Raw genomic sequence first — 25,531 nt, forward strand, 5'->3', positions numbered from 1 at the left:
ATATCTGTTTTATACGGCTACATACCTGGGGTCATGTAAAAATTTCTCAGGTGAGTGAAAAAAGTTTGAGAAGCCCTGATCTAGTAAAACAACCCATCAGCTTAATGACTACCACAATATATGCTTTCATGGGTTGGGTACTCTCTCTACCCATGCAGGCTACAACTCTTCCATGTTCCTCTTGACCAGTCTTTATGAGTTGCTGTGGCCACTCATAGAACAGGGTGTCTCTAGGTACTGTGTATGCTAAATTACTTGTACTATGCTGTACTTTATAAAATTATTTGCTACTTATAAATTTATGGTTATTTATATAATAATGATTATTGCACCCATTTTGGAAGTATTTATTATTAATTAATATTAAATATTAGTAAAGAATTGACCACATGGCAGTTAACACTGCCCCAGCACCTTGTTCTCTCTCAGAGAACACATGGCCTACCAACTACCCTGTCTTAAGAGTGTGCACCAAGCGACAGCAGGTCCAGGAAGCCAAGAATGCCAAGAAGATCAAACCAAGATGGGGACAACCTCGTGTTCAATGCTTTTATCCTCTTTTAATAGAGATGGGTCACTATACACCGATCAAAGCTAATTGGTTAGCATCATTCAATTCCATTGGTTGACATGACTTGAGGGTGGTGCAAATTAAAATGATCTGTATGATAACATCATAGATTCTCCTTCAAGGTGCTCCAAGCAAAGTCCATTTTCCAGGTGTGGCATAATCCCATCAGTCCTTCAATGAGCTAGACAAAAGCATCTATCTCCATTCCTATTGTACACCTGGGTTTCTCCCTAAATCAGCTAAAGTTCGAGAACTGAACTTTCTGAAATGGAGGGGAGAAAGGGGCTGAAACTGATCTGGATCCCCTCAAGAAACTCCTTATTAATAATTATTTTCTTACAATACTCACAAAGGACTACGTGCTGTCCCTTGATTTTGGGTCTCTCCCAACCAACCTAAGCTGATCATAGGTGACAGATATGGAATTCCTTGTTACTCTAGACTGAAAACCTCTCAAGCTTGGTAGGACCTTCCAAAGCCTGAGCCATACTATCAGGCTCTTTAAGAATCCAAGATTATCTGAACCTCATGATGAGAACTTAGAGGAAGACTTTAATTGAAGAATAGGTGAATACAAGGATGACTATAATTCAGAATGATCCATATATGAATCAGAGGAACAAAGTAGTACTCTGTGAGGTCTGATGAGAGTGGGGGATCAGAGAAGACTTCCAGGAGGAGGTGGCATTTGAGCTGAGCCTTATAAGCTGGGATTTCAACAGACAGATATGGGGAATAAAGTATTGTAGATAGAAGGAAGGATTCTTCTGTTATATTCCATTAGTAATCACAGATTCACATGCAGAAGGAACTCAGAAATCATATCTTAAGATCCAGACCAGAATGGAATCCTCTTTAGTAAGGTGACCTCTTTACTGACAGGTGATCATCCATGAGTAGGATCCCACTCCTTTCTATGAACACTCATGGCCTTCCCTCTTTACTTCTCCCCGTGTACCCCCTATCTTGTTAGTATTTAGTTCCTTTGCTTGCCTTGACAAAACCCTCCAAGGAGAAGTCACACAGCAATTCAATTCAATTCAATTCAATTCAAGTCAAGTCAAGTCAAACCAAGTCAAACTAAGTTAAATAAAATAGCATTAGAGTCAGGAAGACTTGGGCTCAAGTCCCACCACAGAAATTTGCTAGCTATATGACCATGGACAAGTCATTTAATTTCTCTGTGCCTTATCTTACTTATCTACAAAATGGAGATAATTAAATATCTATCTCAGAAGTACAGTGTGAGGATCAAATGAGATAATTTATGTAAAGATATTTTCTAACTGCAAAACAACCCCAAATTTCCATGTCAACTATTTTTGAGTCTAGAACACCCAGTCTCTGCACACAGTGGGTACCTTATATGTGCTTATCTATATGAACTATATGCCTCTGTTCCTAGGTTGTGATCTAGTGAAATTTGTCTTAAGGAACAATGATGGAGTGTGCGACATAGACATGATTAGCTATTTATGAAACAATCCCTGAGGCAGCTAGCTAGAACAGTAAATAGAGTGCCTGGCCTGGAGTCATCTTACTGAATTCAAATGTGGCCTCAGACACTTACTGGCTGTGTGACCCTGGGCAAGTCACTTCACCCTGTTTACCTCAGTTTCCTCATCTGTAAAATGAATGGGAGAAGGAAATAGCAAACCACTCCAGTATCTTTGCCAAGAAATCCTCAAATAGGGTCATAGTCAGACATGACTGAAAATACTGAACAATAAGGAATGACTTCTAATACCTCATAATTTCCCAATCCAATTCCCAATTTCTGACCCTTTGCTCAGTTACAATGATGATGATGATGCTAATTCTTGATTACCAAGGAAAATATAATAATTGGTCTTCAAAAGAATCAGAATCATAGAAGCTTACAGTTGAAAGGGACTTTCGAGGTCTTGTATAACCCATACTATTCATTTCTATAACATCTGAGAAATGGACAATAAAGCTCTGCTTTGCCAATGAGGGATAATCCATCACCTCCAAGTATGGTCCCCTGTATTTTTGAACAGCTCTGATAGGAAGCTATCACTGCCCCCACTCCACATCAAGGCCAATTTTTTCCTGTTTCTTTCTAGCTTTACCCTATAGAGTTAAAGAGAAAAGTCTAATCTCTTTTCCCCATGAGAGCCCTTTAGACCTTTGAAGGCAGCCATTCATGGTACATCCAAACTCTGCCCCACCTGGGATCTTTTTTTTTTAACCTAAATCTTTCCAGTTTCTTCAACAAATCCTCATATGACATGGACTCAGCATGCTTTGCCATCTAGTTCTCCCTCCTCTGTATACTCCCCAGATCATGAACATCTTTCATCAATTGTGCCCAGAGCTGAACATAATACTCCAGATGAGGTTTGACCAGGGAAGAGTACACAGTGACCATCATATTTTTGTTTCAGGGAACTAGGCTTCTCTTAGCACAGTATAGATTACACCAGTTTTATTCAGTAATCAATTCATACTACTGACTTCTATGGAGTTTGCAGTCTGAATACCCAGTGGGTTTTTTTCTCTTTCCAGACAAAATGTCTGGCTGTGATGGCATCATTGTGTACTTGTAAAGTTGGGCTCTTTGGCTTTTGGATCCAAGAATGAGACTTTACATTGAACTTTACAACATTTCATCTTATTAGGTTCTGCCCAGGGCTTTCATTTAGTGAGCTCTCTTTGTATCCCTGCCCTGCCATCCAAAGTGTTGGCTATCCCTCCCAGCTTTGTGTCATTTTAAAATTTAATAGGCATGTCATGGATAGCTTCCTCTAAGTCACTGATAAAAATGTTAAATAACATACCACCAAGCATTGATTCTTAAGGAGCTATCCTGGAGACTGCCTGTTAAGTTGACAATGAAGTACTAATGACTCTTCACTGGGTTTGCTCATTTGGTCACTTCTAAATCTGTGTAATTATATAAACATCTAGCTTATATTTCTTCATCTTTTCCACAAGAAGAGGATGAGATAGTATATCAAATTGTTTCCTAACATCTGGGTAAACCTGATGTACTGGCTTAGTAACCCTGTACGTAAAATATTAGTGTGGCATGACTTGCTTTTCGTGTTGGCTCTTGGTCATTGCCACTGCCTGATTTGAATGGTTATTGGACCCTCCCCGTAATGATCAATCCTAGGATTTCCTGGGATTGAAGTCAAACTCACTTTATTAGAGTTTTGAGGTTCTTTCTTTTAAAAGAAAATGAGACTACATTTGCCTTTCTCCAGTCCCTTTCCAGTATTCATGACCTTTAAATATCACTGGCAGTGTCTTGGCCATTGATTAATCTAGGCCAGGGAATCTGAATTTATCAAAGTCAATTAGGCTCTCTCCTCCTGTGTTCTGGGCTACCTCAGGTATTAAATCCTTATTAGCCAATTCCGTTTTGTCATTTCCTGAGTAACCAGCACTCTTTCTAGGAGAGAAAACAAAACAAAAAAAATTAAGCAGTTCTGCCTTCTCCCTATGGTCAGTTATCATTATCCCACTCCAAGAATTTGTTCAATGATGCTATAGATCCTATGAATCTATTTAGATCTTTCATTAGATCTATTAGATTTCATGTATGAACCAAATTGAATAATATACATAAACTGTTTCATAAAACTTAGAGTGTGACTTAAATGTGGGCTATTTTTGAGGTAGCATGACTGAGTAGATAGAGGGCCAAACTTTAAGTCAGGAAAACTTGGTTCAAGTTCTTCCTCTGATATGTTGTTGTTGTTGTTGTTGTTTGTCCTTTGTCCTCAAAGAGGACCATGCCATCAGGAGGTGGTATCATGACTTGAAGTAAATTGGATTTAAGTGAGGGAGGGCTGTGCAAAGGCACTAGCCTCACTTTCTCCTCCAGATCCATCTGGTTCCAGTGGCAAGATATACATCAGGATGACTGGAGATGGACCTGCATGTTTGAGGCAATAGGGGTTAAATGACTTGCCCAGGGTCACACAGCTAGTCAATGTCAAGTGTCTGATGCCAGATTTGAACTGGGGTCCTCCTGACTCCAGAGTCAGTACTCTATCCACTGTACCACCAAGCTGCCCTTTTCTCTGATATAGATAGCTATTAGAACATGAGTATGTCAAAACTTTTGTGAGCCCCAGATAATACTGTCAGAAAGAAGTTGTCGATTTGCATGGTAGGAGTAGTTACCACAATGTCACAAATGTGACAAATCACAGGGAATTTACACATTGGTGAAATCATATGGCTAGATTAAAAAAAGTTTGATGCACATTTTTTAGCCCCAAATAATCACATGGTGGCTTATCTCTTGTGACATGTCTTTACACACTTACTAGAATGGTCTTGAACAGCTGGTCCTTGGGTTAAGTCTTTGGGTGGGATAGAATTGTCCTTTGTGAGCCTCAGTGGTCCCCATCTACAAGTCTATACTATAGATTCAGAGCTAGAAGAGACCTCAGAGGTCATCTTGTCTACCTCTCTCTCCTCCCTTCCCCCCTCCCCCCCCTCTCTCTCACACAAACACACACACACACACACACAGATGAGGAAACTGAGGTCCAAACTTCATACATGATGCCCTACTGCCATGCCCCTTTAGTACCCAAGGTTACATCTATAGCACACAAGAAAAGATGCATCAGAGAAGGAAGTTTGTGGAAGTGGAATCATAAATCCCTCTCCTTCCCCATCAAAATGTCATTAAGAATTTTCTTCACAACACCAAGAAAGTTAAGTTCTGACCTCAGGATTATTTGAATCATCTCACCTTTTCCTTGCTGTTCTCAGCAACATTTTTATGCCCTTCGGATCAGTTGCTGTACCCTACATGGCTGAATCTGGGCCAAATGCTTGAGGGCTTGGGAAGAGGAGAGGGTGGGGTTAATACTAATCACTAACATTTCTATAGCATATTAAGGTTTGCAAAGTCTTTTATGTGAGTTACCTCATATGATCATCACAATGATCCTGGGACGTAGCTGTTGTCATCATCCCTATTTTGCAGATGGGGAAACTGAGCATGAGAGGTCATGCAACTTGCTCAGGAAGACACAGCAAGGCAATATTTGAGGGAGGATTTGAATGCAGGGTTTCTGAGTCCAAGTCTAGTACTCCATCCACTGTGTCATCTACCTGTCTAAGGGGAAGGATTGGGGAAAAGGAAAAAAGAAAAACAGAAAGGGAAGAAGGAAGAGAACAATTTCACAAGATAATTAAAGGATATGTGTTTGGGGCAGTTAGGTGGCATAGTGAACAGAGTTTGGCACCTGGAGTCAGGAAGACCTGAGTTCAAATCAGACACTTATTATCTGTGTGACCTTGAGCAAGTCACTTAACCCTGTTTGCGTCAGTTTCCTCATCTATATAATGGGGATAACAATAGAACCTACTTCCCAGGGTTGTTGTGAGGACCAAATCAGATAATAACTGTAAAGTGCTTAGCAGTGCCTGGAGCAGAGAAATATGTGCTATATGTTAGCTACTGTTGTTGTCCTTATTGTTGTTGTTGCTGCTTCTATGCCAACATACCCAAGAGCTGTGAGGCTATTTCACAAAGATTATAAAATGGCAAATATTGATCTGGAAGGGAACTTAGGGGCTACCTCATTCCTCCCTCTCTCATTCACAGAAGAGGAAAATGAGGCCCAGAGAGGTTGAGACTTGCCCAGAGTCACGAAGGTCTAAAGTGACAGAGGCCCAGTGTTTCCCATGCAGCTCAGATGCATTGGTGTGAAGGCTCAGGGAGGTGCCCCTTGCCCATCACCTTTGCTCCATGTGGATTGATGCAATATTTTATAGGTTTTATAGCTGGCTGGTTCCAGGTGGCTTTGGTAACCTAGAAAGAGTCCACTGTTGGTGCCCACAAAGCCGTGGCCCTGGGGGGGGGCAAAGGCAGCCAGAATATTTCTGTATTTTTAGAGAATCAGGAGGCAGTACAGACAATCAGCTGGTCCCCCTTAGAGTGACAGTGCAAAGAACATTGGTATTAGAATGAAAATACTTGGGGTTCAAGGTACAGCTCTGGGACTTACTCTGTGAAGCTGGCTAGTTTTCTTCATCTATAAATCAGCAATACATCCTAGACCCATAGAATCTTAGAATCAGAGCTGCATGGAAACTCAGACCATTTAGTCTACTCCCCTCTCTTTTCTTTCCATTTTTTAAATCTTCCATTGACAAAAATTAACAAAATTTGGTTTCTCCCTCTCCTACTCCCACCATTTAAAAGAAAAAAGCATATCCTCCTAACGAACATGAATAGTAAAACATTTCCACATTGTCTGTGCCCCAAATCTGTGTCTCATTCTTCATCTTGAGCCATCCATCTCTGTCAGGAGGTGGGCAGCAGAGTTCATCCTTAGTCTTCTAGAATAATTATAATCACCAATCTCTTCTTTTTATAGATGAGGAAAGTGGGAACCAGAGAGTTCAAGTTATTTGCCCAAGGTCACACAGTTGTGTCCACTAACCTACCTCATAGACTTTTTGTTAACTGAGTGCTTCGAGAACCTTAGTGCATTACAAAAATAAATGTAAGCTGTTTCTCTGACGGGTGGGCTGAGAATCAAATCTCCTCCAGTTTTAGCCCCTCTTCCCCATCCCCTTCAAGTCTCAATCACCTTCCTCCAACTGCTTTGATGTTGTTGCTTAGAGCCTTTGGAACAGGACCTTGTAATGCAGAGGTCCTGCCTTTGAAGACTTTTTGTTCTTTATCTCCCCTGCTGCTTCTGGGAAAGTCTGGACTTGTCAACAGCAACAACAGCCCATATTTACTAAACCCTGAGAGCATTTAGAAACCCTGCCAGACCCTGGTGATTCAAAGAGGAAAACCCTGCCTTCCAGGTACTTACAATCAGACATGTTTAGAGATAGCTATAGAAGGGCTCATGCCTAGAAAAGACAGCACTCTGTGTGTGTGTGTGTGTGTGTGTGTGTTTGTGGTGGGGTTGGGAAAGAGCTCTGAATTTGGAATCAGGAAAGATGTGAGTTCAAATTCTATCTCATCCACTGGCTGGCTGTGTGACCATAAGGCAAACTACATAACCTAAACCTCAGTTTTCTCCTCTGCAATATGGGAATAATAATAGATGTGGCACCTCCTTCACAGTGTTATTTGTAAAAACAAAATGAGATAAAGATCCCGGACAGTTTTTTTTTCCTCTTTGTGTGTGTGTGTCACTCTGACATTAATTAAAAAAAAAACATTTGAATTCCAAATGCTCTTCCTTCCTCCAGTCCCTCCCCTACACACTGAGAAGTCAAGCAATATGATACCCATTATACATGTGAAGTCATGCAAAACGTATTTCCACATTAACAGGGCAATGTACTTTCAAGAGTGCTGAACACACAATCAGGAAATACCTGACACTCAGGACTGCAGCTGACAATTCTAGTTGTGTGATGATGGACAAGTCACTTAACCTCTTTGTAAAATGCGGCTATTAATAATGTTAGCACCCACCTTACAGGGCTGTTGTGAGACTCAAAGGACACAATGTTTGTCAAGTACCTGCAAACTTTGAATTATTATGTAAATGTCCACAATTAGTGTGTGTACAGTGCTTGGTAAACCTTCCAGTGTTCTATACATGCCAAGCATTATTATACAAGGAGGGTGGGTTCAGGTCTAGCTAGCATTCTAGGTAGAAAGTCTTCTAAAGTGAGGTCCATAAAGGAGTGGAGAAAGATGACTGAGGCAGAAACAGGATTTGAATCTAAGTTCACCACAATGGCACATTCATTGTAGAATTTAGCCAACTTTGCAAAAGATTGGATGTGTACTCTTAGGGTTAGCACCTGGGTCATGGAACCTTGCACATGGTAAATGCTTGCTGTGTTGGACAGTGGTTCTAAAGTTTGGCTCTAAGTGATATAAAGGCCCTTATTTGGTAAATAAGATCAGGATTATTCTCTGTGTAATTAAATTTGGGTCACTTCATTAAATGATAATGATGCAAACTTGATTCCTTTGGTGGCTAGGGTCTTGAGTTTCTGATTGTCACAGATTTCTGGAAATAAGCAAATTTCCCCATTTGGTGGTATTGGTTTCAGGTAAAATGGATAGATCGACCTTGACATTCCGGCTCTGCCTTTCTCTTGGCATGGCCTCCCTCTCTACAGAAGGTATTCGAATAAGGACCCAACCTGCTGCTGCAAAGGGCCCTTGTTTTCTGAGCATGGATCTCTTTCCTTGGCTTTGGCAATGTGGCCAGGAGTTGTTGCAATTCTCCCTCGAGTATGGCTGATGATAAATGAGTGGCAGACAGAATTCAAATTGATCAAAATAGAGCTGCCAAGAGACTGAAGAGAAACAAAACATTTGCCATCTATAAGATGCTTCCAATTTTCTCAATATTAAATGCCCAATGGCTTAGTCATAAGACAATGAACATGGGGAAGTTTATGAGGTTAGAGGGTCCAAGGTCATAAAACATGGGATAGGTGAATTTTAATGAGGATTGTGTGTGTATGCATAATTGGGGACAAAAAATTGGTTTTAGGAGGAAAATGCAATGCTAGTTGAATTTAAACTGGTTATTTTAAAAACTACCTTGGTACACATAAGATGTAAAAATATTCTAGAGGAAGGACTCTAGCATGTTGGGCAATAATACCTGAAATCCAAATAGTGTTCTAAAGTTTTGCAAAATGCTTCACAAAGGGTAAAAGGAGGAATTGACTTTAACTCTCAGATCTGCCATTTTCTAGCTCTGTGACCTTGGGGAAGTCATTAAACCTCAATGATTCTCTTTCCTCATCTGTAAAAAGGAAGTGGTTGGAATAAATCACTTTTATAGCCATTTGCAGCTCTAAACATATGATACTATTATCCACCACGTGAGGGAGACATGAATATATTATTGTCAACTCTGCTTTAGGATGATGAAACTGAGGGTCAGAGTGATCATTAATTGCTTCTAATTGTACATTAAGAAGGGCAAAAGATATGATTTTAATTAAAGGTTCCCTGACTCCAGATACAGCCCTCTATCCATTATATCATACTGTTAACAAAGATCCTCTATTTAAGATTATTATTTGTAATAATAACTTTTATATGATATTTGAAGGTTTATGAAGCAGTTTACAAATATTTCATTTGATCCTCATACAGACACACACACACACAACCTCAGAGGTCTTTGCTATTATCACCCTTATTTAACAGACAAGGAAGCTGAGGTACAGAGAGATGAAGTAGTTTGCCTGGGTCACTTAACTAGTAAGGATCTAAGGCTTGATTGAACTTAGTTCTTCCTGATTGCAGGTCCAACATTCTACCCCATGGATCACGTAGCTATAAGTCAGTGAGAACATGACCCAGAATTACACAGGATGAGATGTCGTGACAAAGTAGCCATTTGTGCCTCTGGAGGATTTACTCACCTCTATGAGGTTGTAGAGTTCTTGGAGTTTCCAAGTATGTAATTTTCAAATTGAATGGTCATTCTTACAATATACAGTTCAGCAAGGGGAATTCATTTGATTTTCCCCCTGCTTAAGTACTTCCTTTTGGAGATAGAAAGAGAGGTATTGAATTTGTATTACTTTGGTAAGCGATGATCCTAGACAACTCACTGTCCCATTATTCTTTCACATTCAATGTTCCATTAATTACTATGCAAAATAGATTTTTTCCTTTTTGTTATTGAATACAAATATTGGGATTTAGGTTTATCTTATGGGGGATCCCTGAAAATATTCCTGGGACAGTTTCAGGGGCTTACAGAAGGACAAAGATGATGTATACTTTATCTTGTACTCATATAATTTTGACTTCTGCTAGGTCTCTGTTTTGGAAGTCTTTCTTTCTCTTGTTTCTTCTTATTTCATTCACAGGAGATTTCAGTATTTGCTATGGTAACATCTACTAAAATATTTTTTCCAGGCAATTTTGAACTCAGGTTTTATCTGTGAATATTCAATTCTATCCCAGACTATTTGTTGAATTCTCAAGGATACTTTGAAGGCTGCATTTATAGAAGAGGGATTTGTTTTATCAGTCCATAAAAGAGAACCATTTTTATTTCTAGCTTCCAAAACCAGTCTTGCTAGGTGCTAAATTTTTGCAGACTGCCATAATATATTACTCTTCCACCCTTCCTTCCTTCCTTCCTTCCTTCCTTCCTTCCTTCCTTCCTTCCTTCCTTCCTTCCTTCCTTCCTTCCTTCCTTCCTTCCTTCCTTCCTTCCTTCCTTCCTTCCTTCCTTCCTTCCTTCCTTCCTTCCTTCCTTCCTTCCTTCCTTCCTTCCTTCCTCCCTTCCATCTTTCCATCAGGGTTAAACGACTTGCCCAGGGTTACACAGCTAATAAGTGTCTGAGTTCAGATTTGAACTCAGGTCCTTCTGTCTTCAGGGCCAGTGCTCTATCTACTGTGCTACATAGATGCTCCTATATTGCTGTTTCTACTGTTTCTTTTAATGATCTGTATTGATCAATATACACAGGTGCCTCAAGGATAACCTGTCTCTAATCATTGGCAGCAATGATCTTGTATTGACTTGCTGTCATAAACCTCTTGTAACGATTGGAATGATGCCACCTGCTGGAGACTTACCATAGAAAAGCTCCACCATGAGGAGAGGGCCTCTGAGGGCAGGACCATGTGGCTTTCTTTGGCATCAGGAAGTGATGTTGGTTTGTGGGAGGAGGAAGGGGGAGGCTGGTGCTCTGTCTCGAGCTTTCCTGAGGACTGTGGTGGAGAAGGGAGCTAGGAATGCTCTCTCCCTTTAATAGATAGATTAATCTAGGCCTTTCTCTCTCTCTTTACTAAATTCTTATTCTCCTTAATAAATGCTTAAAAGTCTAACTCTTGCTAAAGCTTATAATTTATTGGTGACCACTCATTAGATATTTTAGACAGTATAGCCAGAATTTTAGCCCCTTACACTCTCTTTCATGGATACAAATCCTAATTATCAGCATAATTATTATTTCCATTATTATCATCAAAATCTAGCTGAAATATTAACTTCTCCCGGAAGCCTTTCCTAATCCTCAGATCCTGGACATGATGAGCCACCCTCAAGAGTCTCATAACATTCACTCCTTACTTTATTCTTCTCTGTTGTATGAAGATTCTAAGAGATTTGAATTAAAGCTAGAAGAAATCCTAGTGGTTATATAGCATGATTTTTCATTGTTGTTGTTGAGTAATTTCAGTCATGTCTAACTCTTCATGACCCTATTTGGAGTTTTCTTGGCAGAAATAGTGGAATGGTTTGCCACTTCCTTCTCTAGCTTATTTTACTGAGGAAGAAACTGAGGTAAATGGGGTTGTGACTTGCCCAAGTTCATACAGCTAGTAAGTGTCTGAGGCTGGATTTGACTTCAGGTCTTCTTGACTCCAGATTGCCTCACTTCACCATCCATCATTTTACAGATGAGGAAATTGAGGACCAGAGAAGTCAAGTGATTTGCCCAATATCTAACTAAATGTCAGAGGTCAAATTTGACATTTGTGTCCAAATTCTGTGCTCTTTGCATTATTTCACCCTACACACTAGAGTTTACTATGTCTTTCCTCACTACTAGATTGTAAAATTCATGGAGGTAGGTATTTGGTCTTATGTAAACTTCATATCTCACATACCACTTTGTACATCCTTTCACATCCAACAGGGTTTTCTTTTGTTTTGACTGGGTTTTGAGTAAGCAGATGATTTAATGATGGATTTCCACATTGATATTCTCTCTCTCTCTCTCTCTCTCTCTCTCCATGTTTTTCTATGTTTTTTTCTTCCTTTTGCTTCCCTGATCCTTTTCCTTCATCCCTTCCCTCTTTTCCTTTTCCCCTTCTTCATATTCTCTCCTCTATCTCACCTTTCCTTTCTTCTCTTTTTTAGATATACGTGGGTTGCAGAGCTTTCTGGACCAGGCTTCCAGGTTGGGGCTTGATGTATCTTTACAGAAGGTGGACAGGAACATCAGCCGTGTATTCACCAGCCTCTTTACCACCATGAAGACTGAGGAACTAAATCGCTATCGGGATACACTACGTCGGGCAATCCTGCTGCTGAGTCCTCATGGAGCCCAGACATTCATCAATGAGGTCAGTGAGTCAGTTTATTTGTCACACAATGTTATAGAACATGACTTGATGATCTCCTGGATCTGCAATTACCCTGCCAGGAGTTTTCCATCTTAAGGTGGTTTCTCTTCTTGATTATGAGGCTCAGACTATCTTGGGTGAGTTGGCTCTTTGAGGTACAGCAAGAGTTAGGATTGGTATTCATCATCATACAACCTTGGGGGCGCCAAACTCAGTCCTCTAAGTGCGTAATCATTTTCACTTTGAAATGCTATGTTGGTGTGGTGAACCTTGAGGATACTGGGCACCCTGAATATTTTAATATTTTTCAGAAACAGAAAAGTTGGCCAAACTCAAGCTTTCTATGATGTCAGTGGTGTCTGTCACATGTGGCACAGTGAAATTGCCTTAAAGGTCATGGGGCAAGGACTTGGGACTTTTGCCTCCTTCCCTTCCACTCCATTCCTTTCCCTCCCTTCCTTCCTTCCCAGTTTCACATGTCCTTTCCTACCACTACTTCAAGGTCTACCAAAATACAATCATTCTTAAGGTTGATTCATATATTATTAGATACATACTGTTTTTGAACACCAAAAATTGTGTATTTGTCGATCCTAGCAAAGCAACATATTTTGCTTATGTTTATTCTTTGGTACCTGAGGCTACTTATTTATTACTTAATATTAGGGTCAATTTTAACAACTCATTTGGTGTAAGAGTATTTGTAATGAACAGAAACTATCACTTAAGTAAACAGAACATTAGGTTGAGACTAGAATAGTCAATATAGAAACATACTGTACTATTATATTGATGGATGAAGGGTCAGTTGATTAAGGACATGGACAAGATGACTGACATTAGCCTAATTGTTGTTTAAGTGTTGAGTTCAATTAAATGCCCAAATATGGGTGATGGATTTCTCCAGTGCATGGGGGGCTCTTTACAGATCTACTAATTGTCTCTTTCCTGTTTCTGTCAAATGCCATTGAGTTGCCTCTGGAGGCTGCTTTCTATCATGGACCGAACTTTCTAGGCTTTCTTGGACAACTTAGCTGGGATTGGTTTTTTGGCTTATTTGTGAAGAGGGTATAGTAAGAGGAGACATTTGTTCAAAGACCATTTGCTATTTTACCAGGAAATGTGAAAAAAACAACACTTTGACTTTGCAATAATTGGATGGTTGTTTTCTGCTTTTCAAAATGTTAACCTCAATGCCTGTGACAGGTAGAGGAGATAAAACCTCATAGCCAGTTGAATTCTGAAACAAGTCACCCATTTGGAAAAACTGATAAAGCAGAGGGAGAGAAGTTAAAGCCTAAAAAAGTTCTGGGCAGTGATAATATGACACTGAAGACAGACAGTAAGTGTATTAATAAGCATCTGTAATATGCATCTTCTTGAACTAAAGCTTTAGACCATTAAGTGACCCCTGGTTGAGTCACTGTAAGTGGAAACTTAAAAGCATGGCCCCTGGGCTTTCAGATGGGCACATGAGAAATCAATGGTGGTGGCTTAGAAACAGACATTCTCTTTTTTATTGCCATTTTATCCCTGTTCCATGTTAGTAGTCCTGGAAGTTATACAGGCAAATATCATCTAATAGGAATAATTGCTTCCATGAAAATATACTGGTGGATAAAATAATATTACAAAGATGAATGAGTTTTGTAAGAACAAAGAAGAGTTGAATAAATGAATTACTGATAAGACAGTGTTCTTTAAGTGCCTTTTATGATCCAAACATAGGACCTAGGGCAGAGATTGAAGAGCTAGATAGTCACTGATCAACAAGGAGCTCACATTCTAACTGGGAAACACAACAGAAAATGCTCCCAAACCCCCCACAGGGCAGATGGAAAGGGCCAGTAAACCTGAGGGTTAGGTGGTAGGGATGGAGGGATAGCAAGGCATAGAGACCATTTGAACAGCTGTGATTGTGAGCTGGGACTGTTTTTTTGTTTGGTTTGGTTTGGTTTTTGTATTCCCAATGCTTAGCACAGTGCTTGGCACATAATAGGCATTTATAAAGTAGTTGACTTAATGGCAGAATAAAGATTAGGGGGATTGACATTCAGTGCTTCCCTACAGAGTGATCTCACTGAAATTTTGGATTGGAAGTGAGGGAGAGTGCCACTGTCCTGGCCAAAGTTGGTGGTGTGGGGGCCAATCAGAGACCTCCATGGACAGAGGAAAAAACCAATGCTTTCCAGAAAGCTCTAGGCACACAGGATATAAAGAAAGAGGCATCTCCCCAGATATCAGACAGGTTTCTCTTTGGCTTTTCTATCTCCAGCACATATCAGAGGGGCTAAAGTATAGGAGGTACTTAATAATAGTTTGTTGATTGAGTGGAAGACCAAGCTGCCCTTTAAAGGCAGAGCTTAATTCAAGCAGTTAGAGGTGTAGAGGCAGTGCTTGGAAAACATATGGCTTATAGGAAATCATGGAAGCAGGAGAGAGAAGAATGAGATCAAACATATAAAAGTAGTCCATTTTAGCTGGAAAAAGGGGAAGAAGTTGGTGGAGACCATGCTGAGTCCATGGGAAAGTACATGGGAAAGGAGAGAGTGAAGGATGAGCTGGCTTGGTCTCAGGACATAGAGACAGCAGTGGGGGCCATGGTGTGGAATAGCTCAGTTATCATTTCTAAATGACTTTTTTCCAGATTAAAGTATTATTTGGGATATACCTATGATCTCTGTTGTAAACCATTCTTTTGCATTTTCGGAGCATGGAGAAATACTAAAGACCTCATTAGGAACTAGGATGCCAAAAGGGACTTGACGGTGTCAAATTAAAAGTATCCCAAGACTGTCACTTAGATTGTGCTTGATTTGTAGATGTTTTCAGTACAGTCAAATCTTTCCTGGCACTCTCTGTTACTTGCACAGTTCACAGATATGTAAATGCAGTTACTATGAGCCACTGCAGAAGCTACGCAGAGGAAGCCAAGTGGCAGGGTGAACTGTCACTAACACAACCCATCTTATGTGCCCTGGGACTTGTCCTGTGTACATAATGCTCAGAAAGAGGTCTCAGAATAACTTGAGGAGGGAACTGGGAACAATTCTTGGCTTCCATTAGATAAAAAAAGACATCAGACTATCAGAGCAGCCTCCCAGCCAGGTTACAAAAGTGATGAAAGGAATGGAGGGCATGCCCTGAGAGGGGGATCAGAGCATTCTGGGACTGAGAGGAAAGGTAATTGAAGGGGAGGTAAAGAGCTGCTGAGAGTGAGAGAGGGTATAGCTTGAAAGAGAGATTTCTGATTTTCAAGAGGTCAGGGGCTTTAGAAAAGGTGGGTGGGTCACCTACAACCTGAAAGAAAAGTAGGGGGTTCGCATGTTTTCATGAAGACAATTGTGCCCTGAGGCCATAGCAGGGAGAAAGTCACCAGCAGGGGTCATGTATATCTCATTCCTTGATGATAAAGAACTGAGGAAATAAGTGAGGGCCATCTCACACTCATAAAAGAGGTTCCTAAAGGGTCTGTGGCAAGACCTGTTTCCCTTTATCATGGGTGATGTGGGGCTATGGTCACTCTTTGGAGCTCATTCATGTGTCTCTTTGGTTTCCCAAAGTGCTGGATTTGTTTAAAAATCAGCTCCCCAAACTAACCTGGTAGAAAACTGCAACCTATGTTTTTCAGCTTTATCTCGCTCTATCCTTCTTCATGATTTTATGTGGCAGTCAGACATCTGCTTAGAATAATATCACTGACTTAAGGAGGGACCTTAAATGTCATGAAGTCTAACCCCATCACTTTTTTTGTTAGGCAATTGGGGTTAAGTGACTTGCCCGGGCTCACACAGCTAGTAAGTATCAAGTGTCTGAGGCAGGATTTGAACTAAGGTCCTCCTGATTCCAGGGCCGGTGCTCTATCCACTGCACCACCTAGCTGCCCCATAACCCCATCACTTTTAATGGAGGAAAGTGAGGCCAGAAGAAGTGAAATGACTTAGCAAGGCTTGCACAGGTAGTATCTGAGCTAGGATATGAAGCTGGCTTACTGAGTCCAGATCCAGTGCTCTACCTGCTACACTACACATCTATGTTCCTAGAGATCCTCCTGCCTTCTTCTATTCCCATGCACTCTTTTCTTTTCTCTGCCTGAAGGAAATCTCCCCTTCCTTCTAAAGCCCAGCTCAGGAGTCACCTCATCCATTAAGTTTTCCCAGATTCCTCTTCTCCCTCCCCCAGTTAAAAAGCATTTCTCCTATATCTTCATCTAGTTCTGGTTTCATTCCTTTGCCCCTATCAATCTCATCTTGAACCATATTTATCATCAACTCGATAGTAATTTATAAGCTCATTGGGAAGAGGAGGCGTATTGACTTTCATCTTAACACCCCAAGTGCCTACCTCAGTACTATGCATGTAGTACTTAATACTTTTCAAACAAATGAATAGAATGCATATAATCCAAATTGAGAAACCGTTATTAAGTACATTTTTTATGTGAGATGCTATACAAGATGTCTAACTGGGAATGCACGAATGAACAAGACAGGTCATTTCATCCCCTACTTAAAAACTTCCAATGCCTCCTTATTGCCCCAAGGATAAGATATTCCTGTTTGGCATCAAAAGTTCTCCCAGTCTGGCCTCAGTCCATTTCTTCTATCTTATTATACATCACTCACCTTCACACATTCTACACATAAGTTAGGCTGCTGGCTATTACTTGCATTCCATATTCCATCTCGCTTTCTTTGCTTTAGCACAAGCTACTCCTCCAAAGCCTGGAATTTATTTCTACTTCACCAGTGCCCCTTGGAATAACCAGCTCCTTTCAAAACTCAAGTGCTACCATATACAGCCTTTCATGATCCTCCTATATATTAATGCCTCTCCCTAAATTATTTTAGTATTAACACCATATCCATACACATACTACACAGATAGGTGTATTTATGAATGTAAATATATAATAAATATATGTATGTGGATATGCACATATAAATACACATATATGTGCATGTTGTGTGCCCTCTCCCCAATAGTAGAATTTAAATCCTTTAGGAACAAAGATTCTTCTTCCTTTTCTTCTTTTTTCTTTTTGTTTTGAGTGCCAAGGATGATACCTTGCACACATTGGGAAGTTAATAAATACTAGTCGATTGATTCTTGAGTCAAGCATGATCACAAATGTAGTGCTGGTGGGGAATTTAGAAGTCATCAAATCCTACCTCTTCATTTGCTAATAAGGAAAGTGAGGCAGAAAGAAATTGGGTCTTATCCAGGTGATAGAGCCAGAATTTATACCTGGATCTACTAGTTCCAAGAACAGATGGCTAATCTCCACTATACCATGCTTCTTTTTTTTTTTTTTGGTGAGGCAATTGGGGTTAAGTAACTTGCCCAGGGTCACACAGTTAGTAAGTGTTAAGTGTCTGAGGCCGGATTTGAACTCAGGTCCTCCTGACTCCAGGGCCGGTGCTATATCCACTGCGCCACCTAGCTGCCCCCACTATACCATGCTTACTCTATGGTTTGAGCTCAGGTTACTGAAGAAACTAAAATAACAACAAAATAGGAAATCTGGGAGGTATTTTTGGTGGGACGAGGGCTGATGGGTTCAATCTTAGACATGTTGAGTTTAAGGAGACAGTTAGATGTTAAGATAGAGTTGTCCTGTAGGAGGTAGAAGTCAGAGCTAGAGACAGTCCTTAGATTAATCCACAGAAATTGATCACTGAAACTGTGGGGTAGATGAGATTCCCAAGGGAGGGAAGGGAGAAGAAATTTTAATGCCAAATAAAGCCTTGAGGTGGGGGGAGTGAGTCACACCTACATTTAGTGGGTATAGGAATAATAATAGCCAATGAAAGAGATAAGAAGTATTTTCAGAAAGACGTCAAAGGAATAGAAGAGAGTAAAATGCCATAGAACAGAAGACAGGATATTATCAAAGAGAAAAATGTCATCTAGAGTCTACAGTGTTGAGGAGCTTTGGAAGAGGAAGCTTTAAAGAAGTCCATCTTGGAAAAAAACATTTCAGAGACAGAAACAAAACTGTAAGAGGGTGAGGAGCAAGTGGGTGATATGGAATTGCAGAAGGTGTGTATAGATTTCATTTAGCAGTGAAGAGGGGCAAATGGAAAGGACAAGAGAAATTTTATTGATAGACTGATTAATTTTTTTGACTGATTATTATTTTTTTTTTTAGTGAGGCAATTGGGGTTAAGTGACTTGCCCAGGGTCACACAGCTAGTAAGTGTTAAGTGTCTGAGGCCGGATTTGAACCTAGGTACTCCTGATTCCAGGGCCGGTGCTCTATCCACTGCGCCACCTAGCTGCCCCGACTGATTAATTTTTAAAGGCAAGAAAAGTACATTTGCATTCAGAAGGAAAATAATGAGTAAAGATGGGAAGATTCATACTGTCAAATTATAAATGAGAAAGATGAAGTGATCAACAGAACAAGTTCCAAAAAGAGGTGAGAGGAAGTAGGATTAAGAGCACATATAAATACATTAGCTTTTGAAATTAGAGGTAAAGAAAAAGAAAATATTTAAAGTAAGGGAAGAAACTGGTTGAAGACAATTGCACTGGATGGCATAGTACTTCTCAAAAAAACGAGAGGCAAGATCATCTGCTGAAAATAATGGGGATAATGGAAGGCTTCATGAAACATTGGCAATAGACAATATGGTGAATTGGCTAATGAGTCACCCAACCTTTGGTGGTTATTTTCGCCAGATTGTACTCAGGGTTAGAGTTAGTTGACTACTACTCTTAGGGGGTCTAGAAGTCATAATGACAGGCTGTGTTTCTAGTACTGATGACTAATGAGTCCCTACCAATGTGATTCTCACTGATGATCAGTCAGCAGACTTACTAAAATGATATGGTAAAAATAGTTAGCATAAAACATACTCCCCCCTAAAAAGCCACTAATGAGTATTCTCCCAATATTATAGAAGGGCCAAGGGAATAGTGGGTTTGAACTTACAGTAAAGTGGTCATGAGGTACAATGTAGGTAGGGCACATATGGCAAAGGGATGATTTATAGCTCCTCATGCTTTGTGGACTAGAAGTCCATTCTTCAGCACATAGCCAACATTCTTATAGGTGCAATGGGACATAGAATTGTTGAAGCTACTTTCCTCCTTGGGGGACTGCCATAGCTGTCTGTTCTCAGTGTATTATTCTACTTCTGTCTAAATGTATTTCCTCCTATTAGTCTAGACACTTCAATGACCTTTTCAATGATGGGGCAGGGGAGGGGGAGAAGGGGGAGACTTGATGAAGGCAGAGACTCTCTCTCTTCCATGAATGTTTCAGTCTCAGGGACTTGACTATTGTTTCTGAACTGGAATTCTCAAATTCTGACCTTGGAGTTTTCTATTCCTACCAGTTCTCTATTTGACTAGTTGTATTTATACATGGATCCAAAGGGGCAGCTAGGTGGTGCACTGTCCCTGCAGTCAAGAGAACCAGAGTTCAAATCTCACCTCAGATACGTACTAGCTGTGTGACCCTAGGCAAGTTATTTAACCCCAATTTCATTAAACTTCCAGGATAGTCATCCTGATGTATATCTTGCCACTGGACCCAGTTGTCTGGGGGAGCCAGCCCTCCCTCGCTTAAATCCAATTTAGTGCAAGTCATGATATCATTCTGATGTCATGGTCCTCTTCAAGAATGAAGGACAAATAACAACAATATAGACCCAGAGGTGTGTCTGATTATTTTAGTCAATCACGAGATGTTTCATGTGTCATGTGTCTCCATATAATGTCTGAAAGCCCTATAATCCCCTCTGAATGGGTAAATTAAATTTAATACAAACATGTGAAAATATACATATGTGTGTATCTCAGCCCAGGTGACTGGGCCTGTGTCTGTATCATATTCCAGATAATAGTGATATAAGGGAAGCTCAAATGGGAATAATGAGTTGAGATAATAGGAAAGAGGTAAAGGAATCAACAATGAATATAACATAACATGACATAACATAACATAACATAACATAACAGATGGTTAACATAAGCCAATAGGTCTTAGGGTGTGAGAAAGCTAGACAGAAAATTGTGGTCCTAGAGGAGAATTTAAGTGTTTGCTCTCTTCGAAGTAGAGCAATTCTGAATGATTATATGGTTTAAGATGATGTGGGTTCCTAGAGTAGAATGGTGATGGTTGGTGTATGAATTGTCAAGGTTGAGGAGTAATGAGAATAGGGATCTGAGGATTGTCAAGGATACAAAACCAAAAACAAAGATGAAAACATCTCTTAACTATCAAGAAGATTAAATTCAGTTGAGGTTAATGCAACATGATCATACTATGTAGATACACAATACATATGATGATACACGGCACACAAAGTAATTCTATACAATTTTATCAGTAAGAAATTTCAATAAGGATTCAGGTCAGCTTTTAAAATTTTGATCACTTAGGTGATAAAACTGGGGTGGGATTTCTGTGAAGTTTGTATTACATAAAATTTATGAGGTAAGAGGGTTTATAATGTACTCTGTACTGTTAGCTCACTACAATTGAGGAAATACTGGATTTAGAGTCACTGGGCCATGGCCTAAATCCCTGTTTTTGTTCAGTCATTTCAGCAGTGCCTGATGCTTTGTGACCCCATTTGGGGTTTTCTTGGCAAAGATATGGGAGTGATTTGCTATTTCTTTCTCTAGCTTATTTAACAGATGAGGAAACTGAGGCAAACAAGGTTAAGGGACTTTCCCAGGGTCACAGAACTAGTACATGTCTGAGGCTGAATTTGTATCCCGGGAGATGAGTCTTCCTGATTCCTGGCTTGGCACTCTATGCACTATAGCTCCATCATCCTTACTTTCTATTTATTACAAGTGTGGTCTCAGGCAAGTCACCTAAATTTTGGGATCTCAGTTCCTCACCTGTAAAATGAAATATTTGTAATGATGACATCAGAGGTCCCTTCCAGCTCTGAATGGTTGATCCAATGACTTTACCCAATTTGGGGTAGTGTGTGTGGTTCATTCTTTCCATCTGAGTTGAACCCTGAAAGAAGACCAGAATTTTGAGAGGTGGCAGCTGAGTTACATTCTGGGAATAGGAGATAGGTTTCAAAAACAATTTATTAATTTATTGCATCCTCCTTACATCTTGAGAAGCTATCTTATCTTTGGGCACTGGAAAACTATGCTTCCCAAACATCAGATGAAGTTGGCAAGATGGCCAATGTAAATGTTGAAATTAATGAGGATGTTAAGTATTAGCAGTAGTTTAGTTTTTCCCAAAAAGATGGTATTTCTGCAACTTATTGGGGGTGACTTTGAAAATGGACACTCCAAACTGACCTAGGATGCTTTGACATGTGAGGGGAAAGTGCAAGTAGATGGCTCAATAGCCTTTTTTGTTTTTCAGTACCTTTCCAGTCATGTCTGATTCTTTGTGACCCCGACGGTGCTTTCTTGGCAAAGATTCTGGAGTGGTTTGCCATTTCCTTCTCCAGACCATTTTACAGAGTGAAGAGACTTGTCCAGGGTCACACATCTCGATACTTATCTGAGGCCAGATTTGAATTCAGGAAGATGTATCATCCTGACTTCAGGCAGAGCACTTTATCTATGGTGCCACTGGGTTGTTTCAAATAATTAACTGCTATATACACTGAATCCATTCCAATGAGTTTCATCTGGACTAGGGGTTCTGAATTGGTAATCCAATGATATACAAAGGTCTGAGGAATAGATTTCAGTGGGTCTGTGAACTTCAATTGAAAAAAATAGATCTTTGTTTTACTAACCTCGAGCTGAAATTTGGCATTTCTTTCTATTGTGAATTTAAAAATAATTTTGATAAATTTTATTTTTATATTAGCAGAATTTCTCTGAGTATAACATTTTTAAAGAAAAAAATAAAAGAAAAATAAGATATTCAGCAAAACTTATTAATAAACTGAAAAAAGTCTGAAAATATGTACACTCTTCCATACATGTTGGTCTTGGCCTCCTTGCTGCTTCTCATACAAGACACTCCTCCCAAATCTGGGCATTTTTACGACTTGATCCCAGGCATAGAATTCTCTTCTTCCTCATCTCTTTCTCTTGGCTTCCCTGACTTCCTGAAAGTCTCAGTTTAAGTCTCACCTTTTGCATGATGTCTTTTCTGGTCCTATTTGATCTTAGTCTCTTTCCCTTTATTGATTAGCTTCAATTTATCCTGTTTATATCAGGTTTGTTCATAGCTATTAACATGTTGTCTCCCCCATTATACTGTGAGCTCCTTTAGAACAGGGACTGGTTTTGCCTTTCTTTGTATCACTAGCATTTAGCATGGTATCTGGCACATAGTAGGTCCTTATTAAATGCTTGTTGACTGACTGGCTGAATGACTTCCCATCTCTGCAACAGAGTGAAGAGTGCCTTCTCATATCCCTCCTTTGGGACCATAATTGTTCTTTGTTATTTTGAAACATTTGCCTTTGATTGGTTTGTTATTGTTATTCAATTATGAATTTAAAAAATATTTTAAAACCCTATTACGTTATTCTGAGAAGTGGTCCATTGATTTCACCAGACAGACATAGGGGGTTCATGACACATACTCCTACTGTGGACCTTTCCGGTACATTGGTCAACTGCCTCTGATGGAAAACAAACTGAACTCAAAGCAAAGGAATTATGCTAATTTGATTCAATGTACTCTATCTCAACCCCTTTAATTAATTTTGAGAAATGATGCCACATTCCTTGGAAACAAACTCAGAGCATCTAGTCTGGGAATGTAAACTATAGGATGGTTAATTGGGAGCAGTTGCCCAATAGCTTGTTCAGGTATTTAGCTAATAATATGGCAGGATCACTCTCAGGGTCAGGCCACGATGTCCCGAGCAGTTTGCAAACATAGCTTTATGTTGTTTCATCACAGAAGATCCTCCCTTCCTCCAAATAAATGACCCAGGACACAGATGCGTTGCCGGGACTTATTAGCACTAATGCACCTCTCTGATTTCTCAGAATGTTCCCAGTAATGTTTTTTTTTTTGCCATAGTCTAAACAGAGAACCATTTCCCCCCAACAATAGCTAATGTCCTCTCACCCCCATCCTACGGATTATATCAGCTCAGGCTCCCACCTTTAAAATCATACATTCCCTTCTGTTTCTTAGTGTGTGTTTTCTTCCTTTCAGCTGAATTTAGCCCCTTCTCCCCCCCCCCCCCGAATCTGATTAAGATTGAGCAAATCAGGAGGATTGGTAGCTTCAGGAGATATTATTTCCAAGTGGTTAACTATGGAAACGCTCTGATTATCTGGCTAGCATTTGCACATGGTTGGGTACATTCAAAGGACAATTTTGGCCAAACAGTTCCCTGAAATTCAACAGACCATGTTTTGACAGTGCTTGTCAGGCTAAATGCTGAGTAGTTGTAATGCTTTTGGAATATTTACTCCCCAAGCTTTAAAGCACAGTTGGTTGAGTTTAGAGTGCAAATGAGTTTGAGTGAGCTGGTAGCTGGAGCCTTCTATCCAGAGCCTGGGATCTCTTCTCCAGTCTAGCCTCCCCTACTAAGGTGCCCTTTTGACCCAGGGTGACTTTTGGGTTCTCTGTGTGATCCTATACCGTGCATAATGTAGCTATCAAGTGTATGGTATTGCTGTTATTTCAGATATTGAGATGAACTGTTTTTAGCAATTAAATTTGAATTGTTTTAAAATCTCTTCTTTCCTGGACTATTCTTACTGGAATCAAAGCCTCCAGTCTTCCCCTTGTAAAGAATTAATTGTTCCCAGCAGACCCCAGGCTGACCACACACAGCCCCCAGCCAATTGGCTGGCCCGCTCTGACAGTCACATGACTGCCCTCAGTGGGCTTCCAATCATTATAATTTTGCTAGGCCCATATAGGCATCAGCGAGTGGTGATGACGTGAGGTGCCAGTGCCATGGCTACAGCTACAACCAGTGGGTGGAGTACCATGTGGTTTGCAGAGCTACAAGCCAGTGAGTGCGCTGAGGGATTTTTTTTTTACAAAATTCTAGCCAAAAGATGGGGTCATAAAACCTCAAATAACAAGTCTTTACACCCTTTTAAATCTGTCTTTTCTTCACACAGTTGTGAAAATCATCTTCCTAAAGCATGGGCTCTGCTGTGCCACTACCCTTCTCATGAAATTTCAGTGGTTCCCTGTGACCTCTAGGATCAAATACAAGCTCCTCAGGTTGGCCTTTAAAGCCCTCCACAGTCTGGAGCCAGCTGCCTTTCCAGATGTATTTCATATTATTTCCCTTCATATAGTCCTTGTCTCAAACAACGTGACCTTCTTGCTATGTCCTGAAAACTTCTTTCCTTCCTCTGCTTTAGTACCTTTGCAGATTCTCATACTTGCCTGGAACATACTCACTTCTCACCTGAATTTCTTAAGATTTTTTGTTTAATTCAATATTCAAATGCTACTTCCTACCAGGACACCTCTCCCAATCTTTCCATCCATCATCCCTCCATCCCTCTATCCATCCATCCATCCATCCATCCATCCATCCATCCATCCATCCATCCATCCATCCATCTATTTATCTATCCATTCATCTGTCTATCCATCCATCCATCTATCTATCTATCTATCTATCTATCTATCTATCTATCTATCTATCTATCTATCTATCTATCTATCTATCTATCTATCTATCTGTCTATCTATCTATTTATCATCCATATATCTTTGTAATTACTTCTATGATCATAGTTTTAGAGCTTGAAGGGATCTCAGAGGCCACCTAGACCAATTCCCCTAATTCACTCCCCCCACCATGGGGCAATGAGTGTTAAGTGACTTGCCTAGGGTCACAAAGCTAGTAAATGTCAAGTGTTTGAGGCTGGATTTGAACTCAGGTCCTTTTGAATCCAGGGCCAGGGCTTTATCCACTGAGCCACCTAGCTGCCCCCAATTCCCCTCATTTTAGATAACTTAACCAAGGCTATTCAGGTGGTATATTTCAGAGCTATGGTCTTTT

The 25,531-nt window shown here is 40.1% G+C and overlaps 1 protein-coding gene across 2 annotated transcripts in view; it reads left to right on the plus strand.

Moving 5' to 3' along the window:
- Positions 1 to 25,531, plus strand: part of GRID1 (glutamate ionotropic receptor delta type subunit 1) — a 1,160,974-nt gene that overhangs the window by 556,335 nt on the left and 579,108 nt on the right. For both annotated transcript variants that reach the window (XM_043982152.1, XM_043982151.1), the window contains exon 4: positions 12,388 to 12,593. In XM_043982152.1, the coding sequence (XP_043838087.1) occupies positions 12,388 to 12,593 (206 nt within the window). The remainder of the gene's footprint in view (positions 1 to 12,387; positions 12,594 to 25,531) is intronic.

The sequence above is a fragment of the Dromiciops gliroides genome, chromosome 2 (assembly GCF_019393635.1).
Source record: "Dromiciops gliroides isolate mDroGli1 chromosome 2, mDroGli1.pri, whole genome shotgun sequence".
Lineage (NCBI taxonomy): Eukaryota > Metazoa > Chordata > Mammalia > Microbiotheria > Microbiotheriidae > Dromiciops > Dromiciops gliroides.